Source organism: Canis lupus, chromosome 32 (genome assembly GCF_048164855.1).
Source record: "Canis lupus baileyi chromosome 32, mCanLup2.hap1, whole genome shotgun sequence".
In the NCBI taxonomy this organism is placed as follows: Eukaryota; Metazoa; Chordata; class Mammalia; order Carnivora; family Canidae; genus Canis; species Canis lupus.
This window is the reverse complement of record NC_132869.1, coordinates 32,180,988-32,208,479: the sequence shown is the minus strand read 5'-3', so window position 1 is coordinate 32,208,479 and position 27,492 is coordinate 32,180,988. Positions and strand designations below refer to the sequence as shown.

At 37.0% G+C, this 27,492-nt stretch overlaps 1 protein-coding gene across 39 annotated transcripts in view; it reads left to right on the top strand.

Moving 5' to 3' along the window:
• Positions 1 to 27,492, top strand: part of CSNK1G1 (casein kinase 1 gamma 1) — a 168,813-nt gene that overhangs the window by 43,112 nt on the left and 98,209 nt on the right. For 38 of the 39 annotated variants that reach the window (XR_012022765.1, XR_012022766.1, XM_072809084.1 and 35 more), the window contains one exon: positions 17,492 to 17,891. Coding sequence is in view for 36 of the 39 variants with exons in the window: in XM_072809084.1 (XP_072665185.1) it covers positions 17,711 to 17,891 (181 nt within the window). In the remaining 3 variants the exon portion in view is untranslated. Of the gene's footprint in view, positions 1 to 17,491; positions 17,892 to 27,492 lie in introns of those variants that run through there. The other variant, XM_072809111.1, reaches the window with a different exon arrangement.

The following is a 27,492-nucleotide window of genomic DNA, read 5'->3' as shown; positions in this document are numbered from 1 at the left end:
CCAGAGTCTTATCATTTTAAAAATGTAAATATCACTTGGCAAGGAAATACAGTCAAAACTACCATCAGTCAGAATGGCTAAAATTAACAACTCAGGAAACAATAGGTATTGGCGAGGATATGGAGAAAGGGGAACCCCTTACACTGTAGGTAGGAATGTAGACTGGTGCGGCCACTCTGGAAAACAGTATAGAGTTTCCTCAAAAACTTAAAAATAGAACTACCCTACCATTCAACAATTGTACTACTAGATATTTATCCAAAAGATACCAACATAGTGATTTGAAGGGGCACATGCACCCCAATGTTTATAGCAGTACTGTCTACAATAGCCAAAACATGGAAAAAGCCCGGATGTCCATCAACAGATAAATGGATAAAGATGTTTGTGTGTGTGTGTGTGTGTATATATATATATACACACACACACACATACATATATATGAATATTAGTCATCAAAAGAATGAAATCTTGCCATTTGCAGTGATGTGGATATAACTAGATGGTATTATGCTAAGCAAAATAAGTCAGAATGATAAATACCATATGATTTCACTCATGTGGAATTTAAGAAATAATACAGATGAACATAGGGGAAGGGAAGAAAAAATAAGATAAAAACAAAGGGAGGCAAACCGTAAGAGACTTTTTTTTTTTTTTTTTTGAAAGATTTTGTTTATTTGAGAGAGAAAGCTAGCAAGACAGAGCATGAGCAGTGGGGAGGGGGAGAGAAAGAGGGAAAAGCAGACTGCTGAGCAGGGAGCCCGATGAGGATTTGATCCCAGGACCCTGGGATCATGACCTGAGTTAAAGGGACATACTTAAATGAGCCACCTAGGCGCCCCACGCCCCACTCCCCATAAGAGACTGTTAACTACAGGAAACTGAGGGTTGCTCGAGGGGAGGTCGGTGGGGGCATGGGATAATTGAGTGGTGGCTGCTTGATGTATTGAGCACTGGGTGTTGTATGCAACTGATGAATCACTAAATTCCACCCTTGTAACTAATAATACAGTATATGTTAACTAAATTAAATTTAAATCTAAAATAAAAATAAATGTAAATGTCCTTTGTAAACCCTAAATCCCTTTACATATAAATGTCATTCCACTGCTTTAAATTCTTAAATGGGTGCTTCTTCTTCTACCAATGATCTATAAGAATCCTGAATGATGGACTCCTGCTGTCTTCACCTTGAGAACTATAATCCCCAGTCTTGTTGATCTTCTTCCACCAAGTGTGTGTGGTTTTTTTTTTTTTTTTTAAACAGGCTGTTCCTCTGTCTGGAGGCTCTGTTCCTAGCTCTTGATAAGGTTGGCTCCTTCTTATCCTTGAGGAGATTCTTATAAATGTGGCTTCTAAGAAAGTCCTTAATTCCCCTCTATCTAAAAGTCTCCCTTTTGACTTCCTCATAATCTTTGTTTCAGCAGGTCTTTGTTTTCTTTTATTCCTGTGATTGTGATGCCACCTCTAGACAATAAACTCTGTGGGCACAGGAACCATATATATGTTGACTTCACCATTACATTCCTGGTGACTCTCCTAGTTTTAGGCACTCACTAAATGTTGGTTGAATTAAGAACTCCACTTTTTTTTTTTTTTTTTTTTATGATAGTCACACAGAGAGAGAGGCAGAGACACAGGCAGAGGGAGAAGCAGGTTCCATGCACCGGGAGCCCGACGTGGGATTCGATCCCGGGTCTCCAGGATCGCGCCCTGGGCCAAAGGCAGGCGCCAAACTGCTGCGCCACCCAGGGATCCCCAGAACTCCACTTTTGAATAGATGAAAGTGCTTTTCCTTTTCCTTTTCCTTTCCAACACCTGGAAATTATGCAGACTCCATCAGTAATTGCTATTAATTCCTTAAAGTTCTTTTATGTAGAAATAATATTTAAAAATGTGTGTAAACAAATATGTGCGTTATGTCCTTTTTTTTAAGACTTCATTTTTTTAGAATAGTTTTAGGTTCATAGTAAAATAAAAAGATACAGAAATTTACCCCTAAATATTCCCCAAACTTGCATCACTCCTCCATTATCATCATCCTCCACCAAGTGATAAATTTGTTATAATTGATGAACCTACATTGACAAATCATAATCACCTAAAGCCTGTAGTTTACATTAGGGTTCACTCTAGGTGTTGTACATTCTGTGGTTTTGGACAAATGTATAATGATATATATCCACCATAATAGTATACAGAGTAGTTTCAGTGCTGTAACAAATGCCCTACTGAAAAAATACATATGAGGAACACGTAACACAGAATTGAGGAGTTAGGAAAAGTTTTTCAGAGAAAGCGACATTTAAGGTAAAGGCTAAAGAGGAACATAAGTTAACTTAAGGGGTCCAGGTTGAGGGCCCTTGGGAAGAAATGAGTAAATTTGATGTTCGTTAACATTTAATGCCAGGAGACGATTGAAGTGAAATGAAAGTGGAGAGGTAAGCAAGTGCCAGATCAGGAAGGACTTTGAGCCACTTAAAAGATTTTACCTTTTCTCTAAGGCTGTTGGGAAGGCATTGAAAGCCTTTGCATTGGAAGATAACATGATCAGACTTGTATTTTAGAAGTTTTCCTCAGGCTGCAGTGGTGCACAAATTACTATTGAGAGGTAAGAGTTGAATGGGGAAACCTGGAGCAAGGAGATCAGTTAAAAGATTGTGTTCTATTCCCTCTGGGAGGATGGTTTCTTTGCCATGTGATACTAATCAACATGGAGAAAGCTTATAGATTTGAGTGTTATTTAAGAACTAAAATTGACAGTTCTTTTGTCTCCTGTTTAGGTTATGGGGTAGATGGTTAGTAGTATGTGCTTTGAGATAAGATCCCAAGGGAAGAAAGTGGGTTTGAAACTTTCTTGGGGAGAAGAGAGTGGTGGGAGAAACGGGAACCAAAAGAGGAGTTCAAAAAAAAAGAGGAGTTCAGTTTCAGTATCTGAATTTTTTTGTGTTTTGGTAGAAAATTGGATGTATGTCTGACTATCTAGATCTCAACCTCAGGAGAAAGATGATAGCTGGAAATATGAATTAGGATGTATCAGCATGTAAGTGAACATACGGATGCTTAGAAACACGTAAGCAGTGCCTGGGAAAGTGTCCTTTACATAATAAATGCTTAGTACATTTAGGTTGAATGAACGTATGACTAGACACCAGTAAGTGGTGTTCAGTGAAAAGAGAGGCTTGAGCCAGTATTCAGAGGAAATGAAACCATTTAAGGACAGGCTGACTAAGGAGCAGTTAGGGGGCCCTCTGTAGCTCACTTGGTTGAGCATCTGACTCTTAATCTCACCTCAGGTCTTGATCTCAGGGTTGTGAGCCTACTTTAAAAAAAAAAAAAAAAATGGAGTAGTCCGAAGGAAAGTCAAAAGAGAGTGACAGGATGAACTCAAAAGGGGAAATAATTTTTATTTTTTTAGAAATAAGTGTTGTGGGTATTTTTTTAATTAAGATTTTATGTATTCATTTGAGAGAGAGAACATGAGTAGGGGGAAGGGCAGAGAGAGAGGGAGCAGCAGACTCCCTGCTGAACAGGGAGCCTGACATGGGGCTCCATCCTCAGACCCTGGGATCATGACCCGAGCTAAAGGCAGATGCCCAGCTGACTGAGCTACCCAGGTGCCCCGGGGAAAGAATTTTTTAAATTAGAGTAAAAGGCCACTAGTGCCAGGAAATCAAAAAGCTAAGGACTGAAAATTGTTTCTCAGATTTAACCTCAAGGGTGTGGTTTACCTGGGGAAAAGAAAGGTGAAAAAATGGTTTGGGGCAGTGGTATTAAAAACCCTGTTATGCAGTGTTCACTAATGAGGAAATAGAAACAGTAAGTGAGGACAACTCTTCAGTTTGTTTTTGAAAGTCCTGTGAGAGAGAGGATGGTAGCTGGACTGGAGGTAATGACCAAGGGATGAGTATTGTCTTATATTTTTAATGGAAATATTTTGAACATGTTTGGTGCTTATTGTAGGAAATCAGTAGAGAGGAAGAGGATAAAGGTATAGATTGAGAGAGATGACATAGTGAAGTTTATAAGTTATTTGCCTTGGGCAGGGGGACCACCTATTTTGTATGCGACAGGAAGAAGATGATGTAAAGATGGTGGTTTTGCAGACATGTTTTGCTGGTTTGTGCTAGAAAATCAAGGGAATTTTTATCTTAAGATTAAAAAAATAACTAAAATAGTATATGCTTATTTAAAATTATAGTTGACCTATGAATAATGTAGGGGTTAGAAGTGGCAGCCCTCCAGTGTGGTTGAGAATTTTCCTAAACTTTTGACTTCCCAAAAACTTAATAGTTTATTGTTGACTAGAAGCCAGATTAATAACATAAGCAGTCAACACAAACTTTGTGTGTTGTATGTATTATATAGTGTTTTCTTAAACTAGAGAAAAGAAAATATTAAGAAAATCATAAGAAAGAGAAAATACATTTATAATATTGTACTGTATTTATAAAAAAAATCCTTGTATAAGTGGACCTGTGCTGTTCAAGGGTTGGCTGTGTTACTATTAACTAAAGTCCATAGTTCACATTAGAATCCAGAATCCATAGAATATGTTACATATTTTATGGGTTTTGACAGGCACAGAATGACATGTACCTACCATTATGGTATCCTACAAAATAATTTCACTGCCCTTAAAATCCCTTCTCCCTTTTCATCCCTTTCTTCCTTCCTCTCCCTGAATTCCTAGCAATCACTGATCTTTTTACTGTCTCCATAATTTTTCCTTTTCCAGAATGTCATATAGTTGGAATCATATAGTGTATAGTATTTTCAGATTGGCTTCCTTCATTTAGTGATATTCTTTTAAGGTTCCTCTGTTTCTTTTCTTGACTTGATACTTTATTTTTATTGCTGAATAATATTCCTCTGCATGGCTATATCATAGTTTATCCATTCACCTATTGAAAGACACCTTGGTTGCTTCCAATTGCTAGAAACATTATGTGAAGGTTTTTTTTTTTTTTTTAAGATTTTTTTTTTTTTTATCCATTCATGAAAGACACAGAGATGGAGACAGAGATATAGACAGAGGGAGAAGCAGGCTCCTCATAGGGAGCCCAATGCAGAACTCGATCCCCGGACCCGGATCACACCCTGAGCCAAAGGCAGATGCTCAACCGCTAAGCCACTCAGGCGTCCACCTGAAGGTTTTTGTATGGACTTAAGTTGTCAGTTCTTTTGAATAAGTACCAGGGGTTGCTGAATCATATGGTAAGAATATGTTTAGCTTTGTAAAAAATTGCCAAACTGTCTTCTAGTGTGGCTGTACCATTTTGCATTCCAACCAGCAATGAAGAGAGTTCCTGTTTTTCCACATCCTCACCAGCTTTTGGTATTGTCAGTGTTTTGTGTTTTCACTTTTTTTTTTTTTTAAGATTTTATTTATTTATTCATGAGACACACAGAGAGAGGCAGAGACACAGGCAGAGGGAGGGAGACGCAGGCTCCATGCAGGGAGCCTGACGTGGGACTCGAGCCCAGATCTCCAGGAGCACACCCTGGGCTGAAGGTGGCGCTAAACTGCTGAGCCACCCAGGCTGCCCGTGTTTTCACATTCTAATAGTATAGTGATATCTTATATGAATCTGCAATTCCCTAATGTCATATGATGTTAAGCATCCTTTCATATGCTTATTTGTGATCTGTATGTCTTTATGAGGTATCTGTTCAGATTGTCCATTTTCTTTTTTTTAAGTAAGTGCTACACCCAACATGTTGCTTAAACTCGGGACTCTGAGATCAAGAGTCACATGCTTGACCAACTGAGCCAGCCAGGCACCCCCAATTGCCCATTTTTAAATTGGGTTTATTTTTATTTTCTTCTTTAGTTTCAAGTTTTTGTATATTTTGGGTAACAATCCTTTTTCACACATCTGTTTTGTGAATATTTCTCCCAATCTATAGTTTGTCTTTTCATTCTTTTGACAATGACTTTTGCAGAGCAGAAATTTTTAATTTTAATTAAGTCTAGCTTATCAATTTTTTCTTCCATGGATTGCATTTTTGGTGGTGGATCTGAGAAATCATTGCCAAACCTAAAGTCACTTAGATTTTCTCTATAATGCCTTTTAGTAGTTTTATAGTTTTGTGTTTTCCATTTAGCTCTATCATTCATTTTGAGTTAATTTTTGTGATAGGTGTGAGGACTGTGTCTGGATTCACTTTTTTGCATGTAGTGTCCATTTTTTCCAGCATCATTTTTAGAAAAGACAGTCCTCCACTGTTTTGCCTTTGCTCCTTCATCAAAGATCAGTTTGATTATGTTTGTGTGGGCTATTTCTGGGCTTTCTGTTCTGCTCCATTGATCTATTTGTCTATTCTTTTGCCTGTACCATACTGTCTTGATTACTGTAGCTTTTTTTTTTTTTTTAAGATTTTATTTATTCATGACAGAGAGAGGCAGAGGGAGAAGCAGGCTTCCCTGCGGGGAGCCCAATGTGGGACTCTATCTCAGAACCCCAGGATCACGCCCTGAGCCAAAGACAGAAGCTCAACCACTGAGCCACACAGGTGGCCCAATTATGGAAGCTTTATAGTGAGTCTTAAGGTTGAGTAGTGTTAGCCATCTGACTTTGTTCTCTTTGAAATACGTGTTGGCTATTCTGGCTCTTTTGCCTTTTCATATTAGAATCATTTTGTCAATACTCACAAAATAACTGGCTAAAGGTATGTTTTGTTTTTTAAATGGTAGTACATTTTTTTTCTCAATGGGGAGGTATGAATAAAATGTGAGACATAGAAGGACTGAAAAATGTCAGGTGGGCTTGGCCTTCATTACAGTCATACATAGAAGAATTCCCTTTGGAAGGAATCCAGAAACTAGTTGAACAATTCCTATACATTGAGTGAGGAAAAAAAACCCTCATTGATATGGATAGGAGAGACTGAGACATATTCTTTCTATAAACCCCACCCCCAGCACAGAAATCTATAATTTAAGAGGGAACTCACAACTCCCACCTTCTCCCTGAGGAGTGAAGAGTTTGCACCCAATATCTAGTGTCTCAACATTTGAAATTTCCATCTGAGGGATAGACCCCCCAAATACCTAGCACTGAAAGCCAGTGCAGCTTGTGTCTGCAAACCCAAAAACTATAGCAAACAAACAGTTTGAGTCCTCTGAGAAATCTGCCATGGCCAGCTACTCCCTTCTCAGCTCAGTGCAGAGGCAGAAGACAGAAATGTCCATCTCCTGGTCTTTACCTGAAGGAGGACTGTTTGTATATTTGAAGAGTTGCTGCCTGAGAGTCAGGCTTCTGATTTGGCACACACCTAGGGACCGACCACAATCTTCCATGGAGGCCTGGGAGGCTGGCAGGTGCCATCTTCACGTTCTCCCTCTGGCCCACTGCATGTCATCAGTGTCTCCTTAGAATGATTTTGTACAACCGTCTGGTGCCCTGGCTTCTGTGGCTCCAGCCTGGGGGTGCACCCCTTGATTGCTTGGCTCTGGTAGCCAGCAGGGCTTGTGTTTGTGAATCCCACAAGACTATAGCCCTGCGGGTTCAGTGCAGAGGGAGCCGACTAAAAAGCCCAGCTCTTAGTCTCCCTGAAAGTGATCTACTTTCATACTTCAAAAGGCTGCTGCTTGAAAGTCCAGCTTCTAGTTAGCCTTCATTGAAATGCTGACTAAGATCCTCCCCTGTGGGACATTGACAGGTCTTTTCACATCTGTAACCATTGGGAACCACTAAGAATAAAGAAGGCTTGGACAATCACAGAGATTTAATAAACAGCTAAGAGCTAGGGCCTGGCTGAGCAGTAAGGTTCATCTCCTATAGGAGACTACTCTGTCAAGACTGGGAGAGGTGGATGTTTTAGCATGCACAGAAACCAACAGAGTCAAGGAAAATGAAGAAACAGAGGATATTTTCTGAACAAAAGAACAAGATAAAAACTCAAGAAATGGAGATAAGTGATTTATCTAATAAAGAATTCAAAATAATTGTCATAAAAGATGGTCACTGAGGTCAGAAATCCTTTAGAATTAAAGGAATGATAAAGAATTTTCCAGACAAGGAAGAATTGAAGGAGTTCATCACCACTAGACCAGCCTTATAAGAAATGCTAAAGGGACTTTTTCAAGCTGAAACTAAAGGATCATAATGACTAATAGGAAAACATACGAATGTATAAGTCTCACTACTAAAGGTAAATATATACTTAAGTCCAGAATATTCTAATCTTGTGGTGGGTAAATCACTTCTATAAATCTAGTATGAAGGTTAAGAAAGAAAAGTAGTAGAAAAAATAACAAGCTACAATACTTTCTTAATGGATATACAGAATAAAAATATGTGAATTCAGTAAAGTTGCAGGATACAAAATGGACATACAAAAATCTGCATTTCTATGCACTGATGAACTATCAGAAAATAGGAATTTTAAAAATCCCATTTATCATTGTATCAAAAAGAATAAAATACTTGGCAGTAAATTTAATCAGGGATGTGAAACTGAAAACTGTGAGACATTGATGAAAGAAATTAAAGAAGATATGGGGCACCTGCAGTTGAGCATCTGCCTTTGGCTCGAGTCATGATCCCAGGGTCCTGGGATCAAGTCCCCCATCAGGCTCCCCACAGGGAGCCTGCTTTTCCCTGTCTCTGCCCCTGTCTCTGTGTCTCTCATGAATAAATAAATAAAATTAAAAAAAAAAAAGATACAAATAAGTGGAAAGATATTCAATTCTCATGGATTGGAAGCATTAATATTGTTAAAATGTGCATACAGCCAAGGTGATCTATAGAGTCAGTGCAATCTGTATTAAAATTCCAGTGGTATTTTTCACAGAAATAGAAAAAACAATCCTAAAATTTGGGGTATCCAAAATACCCCAAATAGTCTAAGGAGTTTTGACAACAAAACTAGAAACATCACACTTCTGAATTTCAAACTATAGTACAAAGTTACAGTAATCAAAACAGTGTGGTATTGGGGGTTAAAACAGACACAAAGATCAATGGAACAGAGTAGAGATCCCTGAAATAAGCCCATGTATATATATGGCCAATTAATTTACGACAAAGGAGCCAAGAATATACAATAAAGAAAGGATAGTCTCTTCAGTAAATGGTGATGGGAAAACTGGACCCATCTTACATCAGAAAAATGAAGTCGTAAATGATTATAGACTTGAATGTAACACCTGAAACCATGAAACTCCTAGAAGAAAGCATAGAGGATAAGCAACCTGATACTAGATTTGACAATGAGTTTTTTTAGTTTGATATCAAAAGCAAAGATAACAAAAGCAAAAATAAAAAGTGGAATTACATCAGACTAAAAAAATTTTTTTTTTTATTTTAAAGATTTATTTATTTAGCAAGAGAGAGCATGCACACGAATGGGAGAAGGGACCGGGCTGGTGTATGTGTGTGAAGAGAGATTCCTAAGCAGACTCCATGCAGAGCCCAATTCAGGGCTCAATCTCATGACACTAAAACCATGACCTGAGCCAAAACCAATAGTCTGACTCTTAACTGAGCCACTCAAGTGCCCCAAACTAAAAAGCTTCTGCATGGCAAAGGGAGTCATCAATAAAATGAAAAGACAGCCTACTAAATGGGAGAAAATACTTACAAATCATATAACTGATAAGTGGTTAATATCTAAAATACATAAACAATTCAAGCAAGTCAATAGGAAAAAAATCTAATTAGAAATGAGTAGGGGAACTGAAAAAACATTTTTCCAAAGAAGACATACAGGTGGCCAACATGGGTATTGAAGGATGCCCAGCATTATTAATCATCAGGGAAATGCAAATCAAAAGCAAAATGAAGTAACACTTCACACCTGTTAAAATGACTGTTATCAAAATGATAGGAAATACCAAATGTTGGTGAGGATGTAGAGAAAAGGGAACCCTTGTGCACTGTTGGTAGAAATGTAAATTGGTACAGACTGGGGAAAACAGTAGCAACATTCCTCAAGAAATTAAAAATAAGAGATAACTGTATCCCTATGTTTATTGCAGCATTATGTGCAATAGCCATCACATGGAAACAGCTAAGTGTGCATCAGCAGATAAATGAATAAATAAAATATGATAAATGTATGTAACACCCACACATGCACACACAAGGATATTATTTAGTTATAAAAATAAATGAAATCCTGCCATTTGTGACTGTGGACCTTGGGGTTTTATGCTAAGTGAAATGAGACAGAGGAAGACAAAATACTATGTGATGTCAAATGTATGGAATCTAAAAAATCTGAACTCAGAACAACAGATTAGTGTTGCCTGAGGTAGAGATAGGGGTAGGGGTGGGTGGGGTGGAGGTTGTGAAGGTGGTTAAAAGGTAGAGTAGTCCCCCACCTTATCTGCAAGGGGTAAGTTTCAAGACCCCCAGTGGATTCCTGAAATCATGGATAGTGTAGTATCCTATATGTCCTATATTACATACCTGTGATAAAGTTTTCCCTATATTACATACCTGTGATAAAGTTCAATTTATCAGTTAGGCAGAGTAGGAGATTAACAACAATAATTGACAAAGTAGAACAGTTATAACAATATACTGTAATAGATGTTAATGTGAATGGTCCTGCCTATCTTACTGTACTATATCCCCCCCCTTTTTTTTTTAAGATTTTATTTATTTTTTTGAGAGAGAGAGAGAGAGTACAAGTAGCAAGAGTGGCAGGGAGAGGGAGAACCAGGCTCCCCGCTGAGCAGAGAGAGCCAGATTCCGGGCTGGATCCCAGAACCCTGTGATCATGACCTGAGCCAGACAAGGCAGATTTCTTAACTGGCTGAGCTACCCAGGCACCCCTCCCCTTTTTATTCTTGTGATGATGAGATGATAAAGTGCTTACATGATGAGACAAGTGAAATGCATGACACTGGCATTGTGCTGTAGCCTTAGGCTTTTTATTGACTTTCTGGTGGTATGGCAGGAGGAGGATTATCTGCTCCTGGGTGGTAGTTTACCATAGGTAACTGAAACTAGTTAAGGGGGGACATGGGGAAACTCCTATACAAACTTCCATTTGTAAGATAAAAAAGTTCTGAGGATGTAATGTACTGCATGGTGACTATAGTTAATACTATATTTTATGTTGGAATTTACTAAGAGCATGATCTTAAAACTAATCATTAGATGAGAATAGACTGAGCTGTGAGGGGTAAGGTGGTAGAATGGAAAACATGTAGGAGACATTAATAATTGGAATTTGTAGAAAAGAGAAACAGTATCAGGACCTGTAAACAGTGTTCTTCCCTTTAATAATAGCACTTTTGTATTGTGGCTAAAGTAAATCAATTTTGGCCATTTGTTAGGTTAATTAAAGTGATGTTCTTACTGTGTCATTTTTTTCTTTCCTTTTTTTTTTTTTTTTTTGCCCACCCCCACTCGTTTTTTTCTTTTATGCTAAAATGAGTTATGAGACTTTTATGTGTCCTTAAAGTGTCCTTTAATTTTTTTATTCTGTAATTTTGAGGGTCTTTTAGCACACATAGAAGCATTTGCACACATGCAGAAACCCATTTTTACTCAATATTTACTCAGTACCTTCTTTCACTGTGATACTGCTCTTGAAACTATCCTATGTTCTAAACATCAGGTCAGGCTTGATCTCATTCTTTGAGGAGCTTACAGTGAGAATTTCAGGGATTGTTGTGTATACTGTTGGCAACCTAACACAAGGAGAATTTTACTCTAGGCTCTGGGAAGAATTTTCATCCTTACCGAAAAACAAATAAACAATGAGAAAGTCTTTTGCTATTGCCCTTTCGTTTCTGTTTTGGATACTGGTGTGAGAAATGATATATGAAACTGAAACTTGTGACTAAGAGGCTGTAATAAGCCTTTGCACCAAAGCCAGTATGTGGTAGATGAAGGAACAGCAGAAGAGTTTGGTCATTCCAGAGATACTTCAAACATAAACTTACCATACGACCCAGCAGTCCTACACCTTAAAGCAATTTCATCCTAAGTTATATCAGAAGAGAGAGATTTAGAACGCTATCTCTTGTCTTGACTATCACCAAAGGCTGTGTGTGTTTTAACTTTAAAATTTAATTATTTACATGCCTCATTTTGATGGTGCCAGTATATGAGAATCTGAAATCAAAGATAGTAATTCAGTAATTTATTTTCTCTTAGTAGATTCACAGCTATAATTCTTTAAACATTTTCTGTGGTGGTTTTATAATGTGACTCAATTTTTTTTTTAATTTTTTTTTTTTTATTTATTTATGATAGTCACAGAGAGAGAGAGAGAGGCAGAGGGAGAAGCAGGCTCCATGCACCGGGGGCCTGACATGGGATTCGATCCTGGGTCTCCAGGATCGCGCCCTGGGCCAAAGGCAGGCGCCAAACCGCTGCGCCACCCAGGGATCCCGTGACTCAATTTTTTTAGACTTCATGCAGCTTCTCAAAATACGTATTACATAAAGCAATAAATTCACTTTAGTAATTTCATTCATGATAGAAGACCATGCCTATTTCCTCTGTAAAGCATTTGTTGCTGCCTTAGAGTGACTTTGAGCCAGATGAACCCTTGGTTTTGGCCTATTTCTTTTGTATGTTGGCTCAGAGTGGTAGTTTCTAGAAACCTAAGTTTCTAAGGTATCTTCTAGAGCAGTCTGTGAAGCAAAACTTTTCACTGACCACTGTTGAAGATAGCCATCTGCTTCAACTCTATCATAAACCAGCAGATTTGGCATCAGTTCCCTACTCACGATTTGATGAATTAGATTTAAAAAATTTTACTTTTAGCAATAATTCTTTAGCCTGCTAAAAAGGCCTTATAATTTTCCAGCCAAGAAAGCTATGTGGATAAATCTGCTTTTATTCACAAAGTGTGGCTTTATTAATGGAGTGATGCCTTCTGGGAAGTGTTAAACCATTTCCTGAAATGAATTATAACTTTTGATTACAAAGAATATATGGAGTGTTATACTTGAAAAAATATCTTTCCTCTTAATTCAGGCATGCTTAAATTCATAGAAATTATTAGAATTAAGCTTCTTAAGGAACTTGCTGGCGTGATTCTAAAAATTTATCATAACATATGTTTAATAAATAAGTTACAAGTAATTGCCAGATAGCTTATTTACCAGAAAAAGAAACCTCTCCTTATTGCATTTATGTAATTTCTCTCCCTCCTTCCTTTAGTTGACATACAATACTTTGTTTCAGGTGTACAACATAGTGATTTAGCAATTATATCCATTATAAAATGCTCACCACAATAAGTGTAGTTACCATCTGTCACCATATAAAAGTACTACAATATTATTGACTACGTTCCTTATGCTGTACTTTTCATCCTTGTGATCTACTTATTTTATAACTAAAATTTTGTATCTCTTAATCTCCTTTGCCTATTTTGCCCCCTCCTGTGTGGTAGCCACCAGTTTGTTCTATTTATGAATCTGGCTTTTTGTTTGTTTATACATTTGTTTTTTTAAGTAGGCTCCACAACCAGTCTGGAGCCCAGTGTGAGGCTTGGGCTCAAAATCCTGAGATCAAGACCTTAGCTGAGATCAAGAGTCGACTGAGCCACCTAGGCACTCTTTTTGTTTTGTTTTTTTAGATTCCACATATAAATGAAATACAGTATTTGTCTTTCTCTGTCTGACCTATTTCACTTAGCATAATACCTTCTAGGTCCATACATGTTGTTACAAACTGGCAAGATGCCATTCTTTTTAGTGACTAATATTTCATTACACACACACATACACACACTACCCATCTTCTTTATCCATTCATACCTATCGATGGACATTTAAGTTGCTTCCACATCTTGGGTTTTGTAAATAATACTACGTAGACATAGAGGTGCATATATCTTTTCAAATTAGTGTTTTTGTTTTCTTCAGGTAAATACACAGAAGTGGAATTACTCGGTCATATGGTATTTCTATTTTTAATTTTTTGAGGAATCTATTCTGTTTTCCGTAATTGCCACACCCATTTACATTCCCAGTAACAGTATACAGGGGTTTCTTTTTCTCCACATCCTTGCCAACACTTATTATTTCTTGTCTTTTTTTTTTTTTCTTAAGATTTTACTTTTAAGTAAAATGCTCCATGCTCTGTACTGAGCATGAAGCTTGAACTCACAACCTTAAGATCAAGAATTGCATGCTCTACTGACTGAGCCAGCCAGGCACCCCATTTCTTGTCTTTTTGATACTACCTATAGCTATTCTGATTAGTGTGAGGTGATCTCATTGTGGTTTTAATTTGCATTTCCCTGATTAGTAATATTGAGCCTCTTTTCATATCAAGACAAGCAGATGCTTGTCTTTGAAAAAAATATCTATTCAGATTTTCTCCCCATTTTTTAATCAGGTTATTTGTTTTTTTGGTTTTTTGTTTTTTTTGGGTTTTTTTTGGCATTGATTTGTGTGAGTTCTTTATATATTTTGAGTATTAACCCTTATTGGATATATCATTTATACATATCTTCTCTCATTCAGTAGATTGCCTTTTTGTTTCATTGATGGCTTCCTTTGCTGTGCAAAAGCTTTTTAGTTTAGTCCCAATAGTTAATTATTTTTTTTTAAAGATTTTATTTATTCATGAGGGGGAGAGAGAGAGAGAGAGGGGCAGAGACATAAGCAAAGGGAGAAGCAGACTCCATGCAGGGAGCCTGATGTGGAACTTGATCCCGGGACTCCAAGATCACGCCCTGGGCCAAAGGCAGGCGCTAAACCGCTAAATCCACCCAAGGATCCCTAGTTCAAATAGTTTATTTTTGCTTTTGTTTCCTTTGCCTAAGGAGACAGATCCAGAAAAATAGTGCTTAAGGCTGATAACCCAGAGTTTACTGCCTATGTGTGTATGTGTGTATTTAGGAGTTCAGTGGTTTAAAGTCTTACATTTAGATCTTTAATCTGTTTTGAGTTTATTTTTGTGTATGGTGCAAAAAAGTGGGCTTTCCCTCCTCTTTTTTTTACTGTTAAAAAGAATAAGGATAAATCATATAGTTTGTCTTTTATTGCTATCTTTGGAAGTCATTTTTTATTATTTTACTTTTTAAAGATTTTATTTACTTGAAAGAGAGAGTGAGTGAGAACGAGCTAGAGAGCACAAGCAGAGGGAGCAGCAGAGGTCAAGGGTAGCAGGAAGCCCGATTCGAGACTTGATCCCAGGACTCTGGGATCATGACCTGAGCGGAAGGCAGATGCTCAACCAACTGAGCTACCCCGGCATCCCTGGAAGTCATTAAAAAAAAATAATAAAGTTAAAGTATAACTTAATGTTTACCTTGGATGTTCTATTTGACCTGGTCCTTGAACTAACTTTTTCATATGTCATCTGCTAGTAACTGAAAATAAATAATTTAATATCCTTGTGAAATGGAAATCCTAAGTATTCTGTTTTAACACTAGTGAATTGAAATGAAATAATGCTAGCTTTTTTGTAGATGAATTCTAAGAGTTTTTAGGGTTAATCAGGATTCTCTTGTACTATTTTATGTAAATATTTGGTTATGTCATCAAAAATCTGTTTCTGTGAAACAAGATCATCATAATTGTTACTCAGTATTAAGTACCAATTATATACAAGAAACTAAAGGAGATATGGCAAGATCTCTAACTTCAAAAGCTTATAATCAAATTGAATATTAAAGTACATATCACTATTATCTGGTGCGTGTTAAGTGGCAAATGAACACATAGTATACACAGTGGTGCTCCAAGTTTTAATGATGAATTGGTTATAAAAGGTTTCACAAGGGACATAGGATGTGAGTCAGGCCTTTAAGACATAAGAGGGTATTCTAGGTATAAGGGCCAACAGTGGATCCTCCTTGTGTTTGTGTGGTAACTTTTTTTTGTTTTAGGTTTTTATTTATTTATTTGAAAGAGAAAGAAGAGAGGGACAAGCAGGGGCGAGGGACCGAGAGAGGGAGAAGTATACTCTTCGCTGAGCAGAGAGCCTGATGCAGGACTCAATCCCAGGACCCTGGGATCATGACCCAAGCCAAAGGCAGATGCTTAACTGACTGAGCCACCCAGGTGCCCATATGTGGTAACTTTTTAATACAAGAATTTAAGTAAGGAGTTTAATATTGAAGGGACTCCAGTGACAAGCTAAAGAGTTTGCAGTTGGGAAGTAGAAAATAGTTTTGAGCAATGGGTGGTGATAAATAAAGGATTTTGAAAAATTTAATTGTTCAGTTAGTTTGATTTCTGAAACGAGGTGCCACATACTAGTAGTGTTAAATATTATTTATCTTTCGTAATTATAGATTAGATCATGCTTATGTCCCATGCATAGATTAGAAAATTGGGATATCTTAAATTAGTATCTTATATTTACATCCTTTTCTCAGCTGAACACGATTTTTGACTTTGCAGATTTCTAACCTGGCAAGTACTGTATGTTTTTCTATTACATGCAAGTATATATGGATAATGAAGGCTGTATGTGATTACTCTACCTAATGTTTCGTGAGTTTAAGTGCAATGGAGAAAGTTAATGACCAGCATTATAAAAATAACCTCCATCTGTTAGAGTGAGCACATATGAAAAATATGAAGAGTAATAGATAGTACAGTTTTCCAAATCTTATAAATGAAACTATTACACTAGTGATAGTTTATGAAAATTTGGGAGTTAGCTGAATACTCAAAATTGTCTGGATAGGTTAAGATACATCTTTTTCCTGTCCTCAAATTTATAAGGCAAGGGAAGAAAGAATAGGCTGACAGTTTCTCATACATGGACACATACATCGGTTCAGATAGGACTACCTAAAACATTTTATTTCCCTTTTCTTACTAATACTATTTGAAGGACTTTTAGTTAACAACAAAGATAATTGAAGGATATTAGATACAGTTACAAAGCTTTAGTCTAGGACTGCTTAGTACCACTAGGGTTTTGGGAAGTCTTTTATAGAAGTCTGTGTCATCAGTAACTTGTTTTCGATTATGTTGTTGATGTCTGTGCTTGATAAATGGTGGGGATGGAGGGAGATGGTAGTAAGTAGCCTCCGTCCAAAGTTAAGAGATTTCAGTTGTCCTCAGTTTATTTAACTACGCTTAACCCCACTGTATCTTTCTGTTGGCCAGTGATGAAAAAGGGAGCAAATAGCTTTCTTGTGGGTCATATGTACAGTACTAGAAAACAGAATTTATTTATGTATATATGTATGTAAATAGGCTCCCTGCCCAACGTGGAGGCCAATATAGGGCTTGAACTCATGACCCTAAAATCAGCAGTCGGTTGCTTAACTGACTGAGCCACCCAGGTGCCCCAAGGACAGCATTTTATATTAAAGGCTTGTGTGTTCCCTTAGCTGCCATGGTCTGGCGCTTACTGAGCTTATGTTACCAGATGAATAACTAGCCCAGATGGTTAAACTGTTGGAGAATATAAAACCAAAACCCATTTCAGGAAACTATCCACTTTGTTCATTTTTGGATAGGATCCATTCTAATTAGTGGTAACTTTCTGAATTTGTTTTAAAATTTAATTTTTAACTCTATGTTTTCTTGATTTTTACCTAGGTTACAAAATATCCTCCTGTGCTTGAGATCCACAGACTACATGTCCTACAAGAACAAATCAATGATTTTTCATCTCGTGGAGATACATTAGAAACATAAATATGGTGCCAAAAGATCTCCTTACTTTTCTCTGACTACGGTTTATTTGGACATACTTTTGTATTGAAGAGAGGTATACAGACTGAGGCTACTCGTGCAGAGACGCTGTCGTGTAGGATCATGGACCATCCTAGTAGGGAGAAGGATGAAAGACAACGGACAACTAAACCTATGGCACAAAGGAGTACACACTGTTCCCGACCATCTGGCTCCTCAACATCCTCTGGGGTTCTTATGGTGGGACCCAACTTCAGGGTTGGCAAGAAGATAGGGTGTGGGAACTTCGGAGAGCTCAGATTAGGTAAGAACTTGATTATATCAGCAGCTTCCTCCACCACCACTACCACCACCACCACCACCACCACCACCACCACCACCACCACCAGCTATAATTAGCTTTGGTGTGTTTTAAGACAAGCAGTTATAATTTCATGAGAAATTATTTTAAGTAGGGCCTGTCATTATAAAAACTAAAGAATTTGTGAAGGAGACTAAAGTGATTATCAGTTATAATTGTATCCTGGGTTCACCTCTGTGTGTGATAGGCTTGTAAATTTACCACCAATTCTGAGATTTTATGATGTAGAGAGATCTGCATACAGATATCAATAAAATGAAAATTTTGATATAATTGGTCTAAAAGGTACAGCCTTAAAATCTTTTTAACAAACTTTAGGTGACCTAGGTGTTGTTAGTCCTTGAACCATACTCTGAGAAGGGAGTAAGGCCTTACACTCTACCCCTGATAGGGGGTAAATCCTTACGGAATAATGCCTAGATTTAGTCTGTAAGGATATATATCCTGTTTAGAGAGGCTTTCCAGCTGATAATATGTTTGCATTTCTTCCTGGAAATACCAACATCAGGATTGAGCTAGAACTCCAGGGAGAAATTATGCAATTTTATTTCCCAACCAAGGAAATGGATTTTTAAATTTCAAGTATGAATCTATGACTATGATGATGAAAATTACAAAACCAACCAGTTTGAAGATGTGAAATGGGGAAGAAGATACAATAGGTATTTATAAATTTTTTTAATGCTCTTCCCTGGGTGAATTGGGAAGAGAAAATGAAAGATCTTACAAGTATATGAAGTTGGACAGCCCCATGGAGAATGTAAAGAGGTTCCCTTTTAGGCTCTCAAACACTGAGAAAGTGTTTGCCCTTTCTCCATAGCTGTTATGGGTATGGGTTATTATGAAGACCCGTTGTAAGAGACTCTGGCCCCTGGGGAAATAGGAGCGTGTGAGGTAAGATGATTATTGTTTGTCACTTCTGCTACTTCTGATCTGCAAAAAAAAGAAGGAAAAAATGTTGTCTCCGATCCCCGGTAGAGATATTCAGGGAAGCATCACTACACTGGTGAGAGATCATTGGGTGCACAATTGAATTTAAGGATGCTGAGTATGAATTTATTTTTGCTGGTAGAAGGCCAGCAGCCTGGAATTTTAAGACCTGGCTAGTGTAATGGAAGGCTTTTTATATTTAGTGATATTCGAGTTAGCAAATCTAGCAGATGCTACTGAGAATAGGAGAAAAGATGTGTAATTTCACACTGCTTGAGTTCCTAGCAACTACTGAGTTGTTTTAGCAGCTAGTTTTGTGAATATTCATTTATGTAATGGATTGACTTTGCTCTAACATCACAGTAGTAACTTGAATTAAATAGATTATGACATAAACATCCACAGAATTACTACTGAGAGGCAGTTTGATGCATATAAATTCTTGCTTTCTCAGAACATCATAAAAGTGCTTGATTTCTCTAATGGTGAGAAAAAACTTAAGTGAAAACTGGAAATGTCTTAATTACTTAAGTCTGGCTTCATATTATATGATCTTTAAGTTTACGTAGGAATAGAAAAACTTATTGAGTTAAAAGGATAAATTTGTAGCCCATATGTATTTCAGAGTAGTAGAGTGTTGTATTTTATTTCCTCATATGAATTTAGGATAATTTGGTAGTTTTCATTTTGGCTTGCCTTGTGGTCAGTAGAAAGACTTGTCTTTCTTCTGAAGTGGTTTTAGTCTTGTGTGCTTATCAGGTTTTCGTTAGCCCTAGGACCATATTGTCATGACATTAGGAATACTTCTTAGCAACAGAAACCAGAAAGGTACTTCCACAATCATTTGACATCTTCCTAACATAGGGCATGCTATATAGTCCATTCCACTGCTCTTTAGCTGTGATATCAATAAGTAGGAGATTATGTGGACAACAGAAGATGTAAATTAGGAAATTCCAAACTCAAAGCAGGTGCAGATGGGGGGCTTCACCAAGGCTACCACCTATAAGGCGATACTTTCTTCTGCAAATTCATTTCTTTAGCCACATTCTTTTATGGACCCTCAAACAGCCAAATGCATTTCTACTTCAGAACTTTTACACTTCAAGTTCCTTCTACTATAGAATTCTTCCAAAGTTTGCTTAAGTGGTTGCTTCTCATCCTTCAGGCTTTACCCTTTGTTACCTTCTCAGAGAAACCTTCGGTAATTTCTCCCCCACCTCCATTTAAAATGGCACATTTCTCCCCTAGCTGTATTCTATCTCATCAAACATTTATTTTTTTCATCACATTGATCACCACCTGAAATGATTTATTTGTATTTGTTTACCTGTTAATTATCCCTGCTTACTTGAATATAACCCCAATGGAGGGTGGGGATTCTATGTGTTATTTACTGTTGTTATTCTGTGCGATGGATGGATAGATGGCCAGATGAATTAGGAAGAATGAAAAACCCATGGCCTCCTTCAGGCTCCTGGCATCTGAGGGTGGTGGGAGGTAGTGGCCTTAGTACCACTGGATTTAGGTAGAGCTCTGGATTCCAGATAGAGAAACAAAGAAAATAACACAATGATTAGTACATTTTAGTCTCTACAAACCTGTTTCTACCCCATCATCCATTTAACAGATATTTCTTCAGTAATTACTATCTTACTAAACTTTGGGAAAGATAGAATAACCATGATGTAGTTTCTGTCCTTAAGAATCTCAATCTCAAAAAAAAAAAACAAAAAATCTCAATCTCACAGTGTAGTGACAGAAGAAAACAAATTATAATATGAATTGGTAGGTATTAGATTATATAAAAACTGTATTGGCAGAGGTTAATGAAGGTTTCAAGAAGGAAGTATTATTTGAGAGTAGGACAGGACTTCCACTGGTTGGCCCAAGGAAAAAGGGCTCTCCAGCAGTAGTAGCGCAAAACATTATCGGAGTAGCTGCTAGTTACACATGACTGCATTAACAGACGTGAAGTAAAAGAAAAGTAATAGATGAGCCTATTAAGTAGGTTAGGACCAGATTGTGAAGTGTCTGGATGGTATTAAAGCATTTGCACTTCATCCTATAGGCAGTGGAATAGAATCATCAAGGGTTTTACAACAGAGTGACATGATCTGGTTTGTATTCTAGATAGAAAGATAATTCAGATAGTTGTAAGATTAGATCAGATAGGAAAGAAATTGACATTCTTGTGGATTTTGCTCTAATTGTAGAATTTGTCACATTGTATTATCTTCCTCCATCTCTCTGCCTCAAGATTAGCTTGATTGGTAGTACTTTGCTTCATTAATCTTTATATTCTCGGCTCCTTTTACTGGGTATGGCATATAATGTGTACTTTAGAAATGTTAATGGATACTTAAGAAATGTTTGTTTGGCTTTGTACTCTAAATCAGAAATGAGTAGGCCTGCCTTAGCTCTTAGCTCTGAAAATGGCAGTGAGATGAAGAGGAAGGGATGAATTAGAAATTTCAGAAGTAGATTGTAGGCAGGATTTGAACCACCAGGTATTTGAGGGGAAGCTTTCAAAGATGAAATGAGTTTGCCAGCTTAGAGAGACCAAGTGAATGAGGAAACTTTTAATGGAAATAGGAAATATAGGACTAAAGTAGGTGATAGGAGGGCAGGTAGACAGGTGAATATATTGAATTCGAGGGGTGTGTAGCACATAAACAAAAATGTGAGTCTGAGACTAAGAAAAGTTTAGGCTTCGGATAGGAATTAGGAAATCATCATCGTGTAGGTGTTTGTGGACACGCAGTCCCAGAGGACAAGATGATACTTTATGGAGTTTGTATGAGTGGGAGAAAGATGCATTTAAGGGATGCTGGAAGAGGAAAAGCTTGAAGAGGAAAGAGGTTAAAAAGTCAGAAGAGTCTTTTAAATTTTACTTTAGAAGTTTCTTCAGGGGCGCCTGGCTGGCTCAGTCAGCAGAACATGCGATTCTTGATCTTGAGGTTGTGAGTTCGAGCCCCATGTTAGGTTTAGAGATTATTTATTTATTTATTTATTTATTTATTTATTTATTTATTTATTTTTTTAGAGATTATTTAAAAATAAAATCTTAAAAAAAAAAAAGTTTCTCCAAAGATAACCACTATTTTTATGTGATTAATTTTCTAGAATGTATATCAGGACATATTTGGAAATGTAATCAAATTGTACTATAAACCTACTTTTATCACTTATTATAGCACAGACTTCTCATTTTACTTTAAATATAGGTAATTTTTTTTTTTTTTTTTAAGAGATTGAGAGTGTGCACATGCGTGAGATAGGGGAGTAGAGACAGAGAAGGAATCTTAAGCAGGTTCCATACTTAGTGTGAAAGCCCTATATTGGTTCCATTTCTCGACTTGGAGATCATGACTGAGCTGAGATCAAGAGTCAGATGCTTAACTGACTGAGCCATCCAGGCATTCCTAGATCATTCAGTTTTAATGTCTGTAGTTATTCTGTAATTTATTTAGCCAATTTATATATGTATATAAATTGTTTTTTCATATTCTAAATAATACTATATTGAGCATCCTTATAGATGCTTATAATACATCCGTGTAGTACAAACTTGGGTGATTATTTTCTTAGGATAAATCCTGAAAATATACACTCTGAGTCAAAGGATATACATATCTGTGATTTTGTTGCATATTGTAAGTTAGCCCCCTAGAAAGATGATTTCTCTTTACTTTCTGCCTGTGTTTGCATAGGTGGTTCTTTCCCTACCCTTTCAAAAGCCTTGAGCATTATTTAGAATCTTTTGATCTATGCCAGTCTGATACGGGGGAAATGGTGTCTCATTAAATGTGTATAAGTTCACATAAAATGTCTTTATACATTGATTTATATTTCTTCTTTTAAGAGTTGCTTCTTTGTGGTCTTTGCCTGTTTCTCAGTGGGAAGATTATTTCTGTGGAGTCTTCCCTGTGTATATTGCCTCAGTAGATAAGGGATTTTTGAGGATTTGAGAAAGGAAGATTGATGAAGGATGATTGTGAATAAAAGGTAGAAAGACATGATAGAGTGGAAAGAGATGTGCAGATTGCCTTTTTTATTAATTGAGAAACATGGGGGCTATTTTGAGGAGTTTTTTAAAATTTTGAGTATTCTGCTGAATCAGGCCTAGAAAGACCATGTAAACATCAAGATGTGAATGATTTGGGCAGCCCAGGTGGCTCAGTGGTTTAGCACCACCTTCAACCCTGGGCCGGATCCTGAAGACCCAGGATCAAGTCCTACGTCAGGCTCCCTGCATGGAGCCTGCTTCTCCCTTTGCTTGTGTCTCTGCCCCCTCTTTCTCTCTGTCTGTCATGAATAAATAAATAAATAAAATCTTAAAAAAAAAAAGATATAAATGATTCTATTCCTCCAGAGTTAAGAAAATATTGTCTACATTTATTATAGTCTAAAAATAATGGCTTGTTTTTCTTCTTAGTTGGAAGAATAAATATATAATATTTCTTTCACATCCTAATAGGTATGTACCTATGTTAATGGGAGATCCCTTAGACTAGACAGTCTTGCATATAATTTTAATAATCTTCATAAATAAAAAAAATAATCTTCATATTATCCTTATGAAATAGGACATTGTTAGAGAATCTTTTTACTTGCAAATAAGGAAATGGAGGCACGAAGAATTCATTTTTTTTGCTTTTTCTCATCTTTTGTATCTGACGAAATATGTAAAAGTACATTAACACAGGAGGATGTTTTTGACGAAGGTAAATTGGCCAAGGGTAGCAGCTTGTCCTTTGACACCCTCCTCCTTGGCTTCTAAAATAAGATACTTATTTCTGTGACTAAAATAAGGTGTACATGACAAAATCTCTGCATATTGTTCTTTCCTTACCTGAATGACCTATCACTAATGAATTTAAACTGGAATTTGTAACTTCAGCTTTTACCAGTCAGTTCTATGTTTGGCAGTTGTGATCATTAACAGTTTACAGATGCGTATTTTCTAAAACCCTTGGTTCCATTTTGTATCCCACTAGGTCTTAAGAGTCCTTATTTCTAAAAAAAAAAAAAAAAAAAGAGTCCTTATTTCTTAGGATAGGAAAGGAAGAGTTAGGAGTTAGGCTCTCACCTATATACTGAGTTTTCAGTAAGATTTTGTTTAAAAGATACCATTCTGCTGAGTTAAAAATTTTTTTTTTTAAGATTTTATTTGAGAGAGAGGAAACACACACACAAGAGGGTGAGGAGGGGCAGAGGGAGAGAAAGAAAGAGTCTTAAGCAGACTCTGCACTCAGCATAGAGTCCCACTTGAGGCTCGATTCCATGACCTCAAGATCATGACCTGCGTGGAAACCAAGAGTTGGATGCTCAATCAACTGCACTACACAGATGCCCCTCTGCTGTGTTAAAAAATTTTTGAAAATCATTCATCTGAAAGAATATAAACTTAAGATAAAATTTAAGAGTATTTATTCTCTGGTTGAAAGTGAAGGCATTAAAAAATCAAGTGTTACTTTTTTATACTTTTTTATTCATAGTTTATTAGTAATCGTAACATTTTGAACATGTAGAACTAAGTTTGTATCAGCCAAAAACCACGCCAACTAATGAAACAAAAACTGATGTATTATGCTTTTACAACATTGTTAAGGTTTTCCTATACATTGGTTAGTTTGTAGGGTCTTTGGGCAGAACAAACAAGTTTAGAAGTCATGTCATTACTCTCTTTTCCCAAGTGACTAAAAGTCAGAGTCCTGGAGTCATGTTGCCTTTCCAAGTTGTTTTTGTTTTACCCTCTTTAAGATGAGATTAATAATAATATCTACTTTACAGATTTGTTTTGAAGCTATAATTCAGATAATGTATATAATCACCTAATACAGTGTTGATACATAGTGAGCACTTATATAATACAGATATTGTTTAAACTTTTGTTTTAATTTTTTCCAACCTTGTTTGAAGAAGTGTTTTTTTTTTGTTTTTTTTTTTTTAAGATTTTGTTTTTTTATGAGAGACACAGAGAGAAAGGCAGAGGGAGAAGCAGGCTCCACGCAGGGAGCCCAATGTGGGACTCGATCCCAGGACCCCGGGATCAAGCCCTGAGCCAAAGGCAAATGCTCAACCACTGAGACACTCAGGTGCCCCTGAAGAAGATTTTTAAAATTTTACTAAAAAGCAAAAGAATAGGATGGTGATTATCCACAATATACTATTAACCTAGATTTACCAGCGGTTAATCTCTACACCCAATTTGTCCCATATGCTCTATATCTTTGGAGATGTGTGTACATTTGTGTGGGAGTGTGCAAATGTCTGTCTGTGTTTGCACCATTTAAAAGTAAGTTATAGGGGATCCCTGGGTGGCTCAGTGATTTGGCACCTGCCTTTGGCCCAGGGTGCGATCCTGGAGTCCCGGGATCGAGTCCCACGTCGGGCTCCTGGCATGGAGCCTGCTTCTCCCTTTGCCTGTGTCTCTGCCCCTCTCTCTCTCTCCATGTCTATCATAAATAAATAAATAAATAAACAAATAAATAAACAAACAGATAAATCTTTAAAAAAAATTTAAAAAATTAAAAAAAAGTAAGCTGTAGATCTGACAAAATACTTTCCTCCCTCAGTTAGAGATGCACACTTCACAGGTGTGCAACAGTTATATCCTTTCTTTTGCGTCCACAGTATGTGTAGAGGGGTTTAATTTAAAATTATGATTCCAGGGCATCCCAGGTGGCTCAGCGGTTTAGCACCGCCTTCGGCCCAGGGCGCGATCCTGGAGACCCGGGATCGAGTCCCACGTCAGGCTCCCTGCATGGAGCCTGCCTCTCCCTCTGCCTGTGTCTGTGCCTCTCTCTCTGTGTGTCTCTCATGAATAAATAAGTAAAATCTTAAAAAAAATAAATAAAATAAAATTATGATTCCAGAAATAAGTCATTTTAATTTTCTTGAAAAAACTACAAATAAGTATAAAATTCTTGTTCTTAGTAGTATTGTAGTTTAAATTTCTTTTGGAATTATAGCCTTTCTTAATTATTTCTTTTGAGTATGGTTCTAACTCAGAGTTTGTTGAGATTAAACAGCTTTAACAGATCTTGAGGAAGAATTTTTTTTTTGTCAGCATAATCCATCAAAAAACGGTAGGAGTCAAGCACTTCAACTACATTCGCTGACACACAGTCTGCATCACGTTAATAAGGCAAATTTAGAAGTGCCACAGAGAGGATTCTTGCAGGATTATGCATCTTGGCTAGTTTATCAGGAGAATTTAATGGTGAAGTTTCCAGGAATTCTAAAACCAATCTGGAATTGTGTGGGCAGGACTGTGAAGCAAAGATGACTTTGATTTGATTATGAAGAGAGTTCAGAATCAATATTTACGTAATGTCATCATGCATCTTAAGGAGAAAACTATCTGAACTTTTCCAAAAAGGTAAAGCTTTTATCAAAGGAAGTGGAACTTACTGGCAGCCAAAGTGGACTCTCTGAGCAGATCATGCTAGATTAATCCAGTTTTTTCCTGAGTTCGGTTACTAGTGCAAGAGGATGCAATAGATCTATATTTTTTATAATCTAATTTTTAATTTGAATTTATTTTTAAAGTAATCTCTATACCTAATTTGGGGCTCAAACTCAAAACCCTGAGATCAAGAGTTGGATATTCTACTAACTGAGCCAGCCAGGTGCCCCTATTATTAAAGTCTAATTTTGATGAAAACAACCATATGGCATAGGTTGTAAAGTTCTAATCTCTACAAGAAAGCATTTCAACTCTTTTAACAATGTCCTCTAGATACCTCCTTTTTTCTAAGTGTTATTAAATATTGTTTTTTATTTTTCTTGTATACACCATCCCAAGCACTACCCACATTCTCCCAATATACTTATTATACTTAAACTATTTTTCTACATTTATAGTCTTATGACTGTGAAAATATTGTTCACAGCTGAGCTTTGAGAGCACTGTTATTATATTTTCTTTCATGTACAACCCCATCTCCGTTCCCTCAGAATTAAGAATACTGGGAATCCCTGGGTGGCTTAGTGGTTTAGCACCTGCCTTCGGCCCAGGGCTTGATCCTGGAGTCCTGGGATCAAGTTCCACATTGGGCTCCCTGCATGGAACCTGCTTCTCCCTCTGCCTGTGTCTCTGCCTTTCTCTCTCCCTGTCTCTCTCATGAATAAATAAATAAAATCTTAAAAAAAAAAAGGAAAGTCAAGAATTAATGCAAGATATGTGGATAACTAAGAAAATTCTGTACAAATCAAGTATCAGTACTTCTTAATTCTTTTTTTTAAGATTTTATTTATTTATTCATGAGAGACACACAAAGAGAGAGAGAGGCAGAGACACAGGCAGAGGGAGAAGTAGGCTCCATGCAGGGAGCCCAATGTGGGACTCGATCCCGGGACTCCAGGATCACGCCCTGGGCCAAAGGCAAGTGCTAAACCGCTGAGCCACCCAGGGATCCTCATCTTCTCAAGTTTCCAACAGAATTGTAAGCTTTCTATCAATCTTATTAGGCAGTCTTAGCATTTAGATTTTTCCTCTGTGGTATAGGTCTGCCTTCTCAGGTCTTGTCTGTTCACTACTTCTGAATGTTGACATCTTGAGTCTGCTCTTTTCTCATTTCCTTTATTTGTCTTTTTGTTTTGTTTT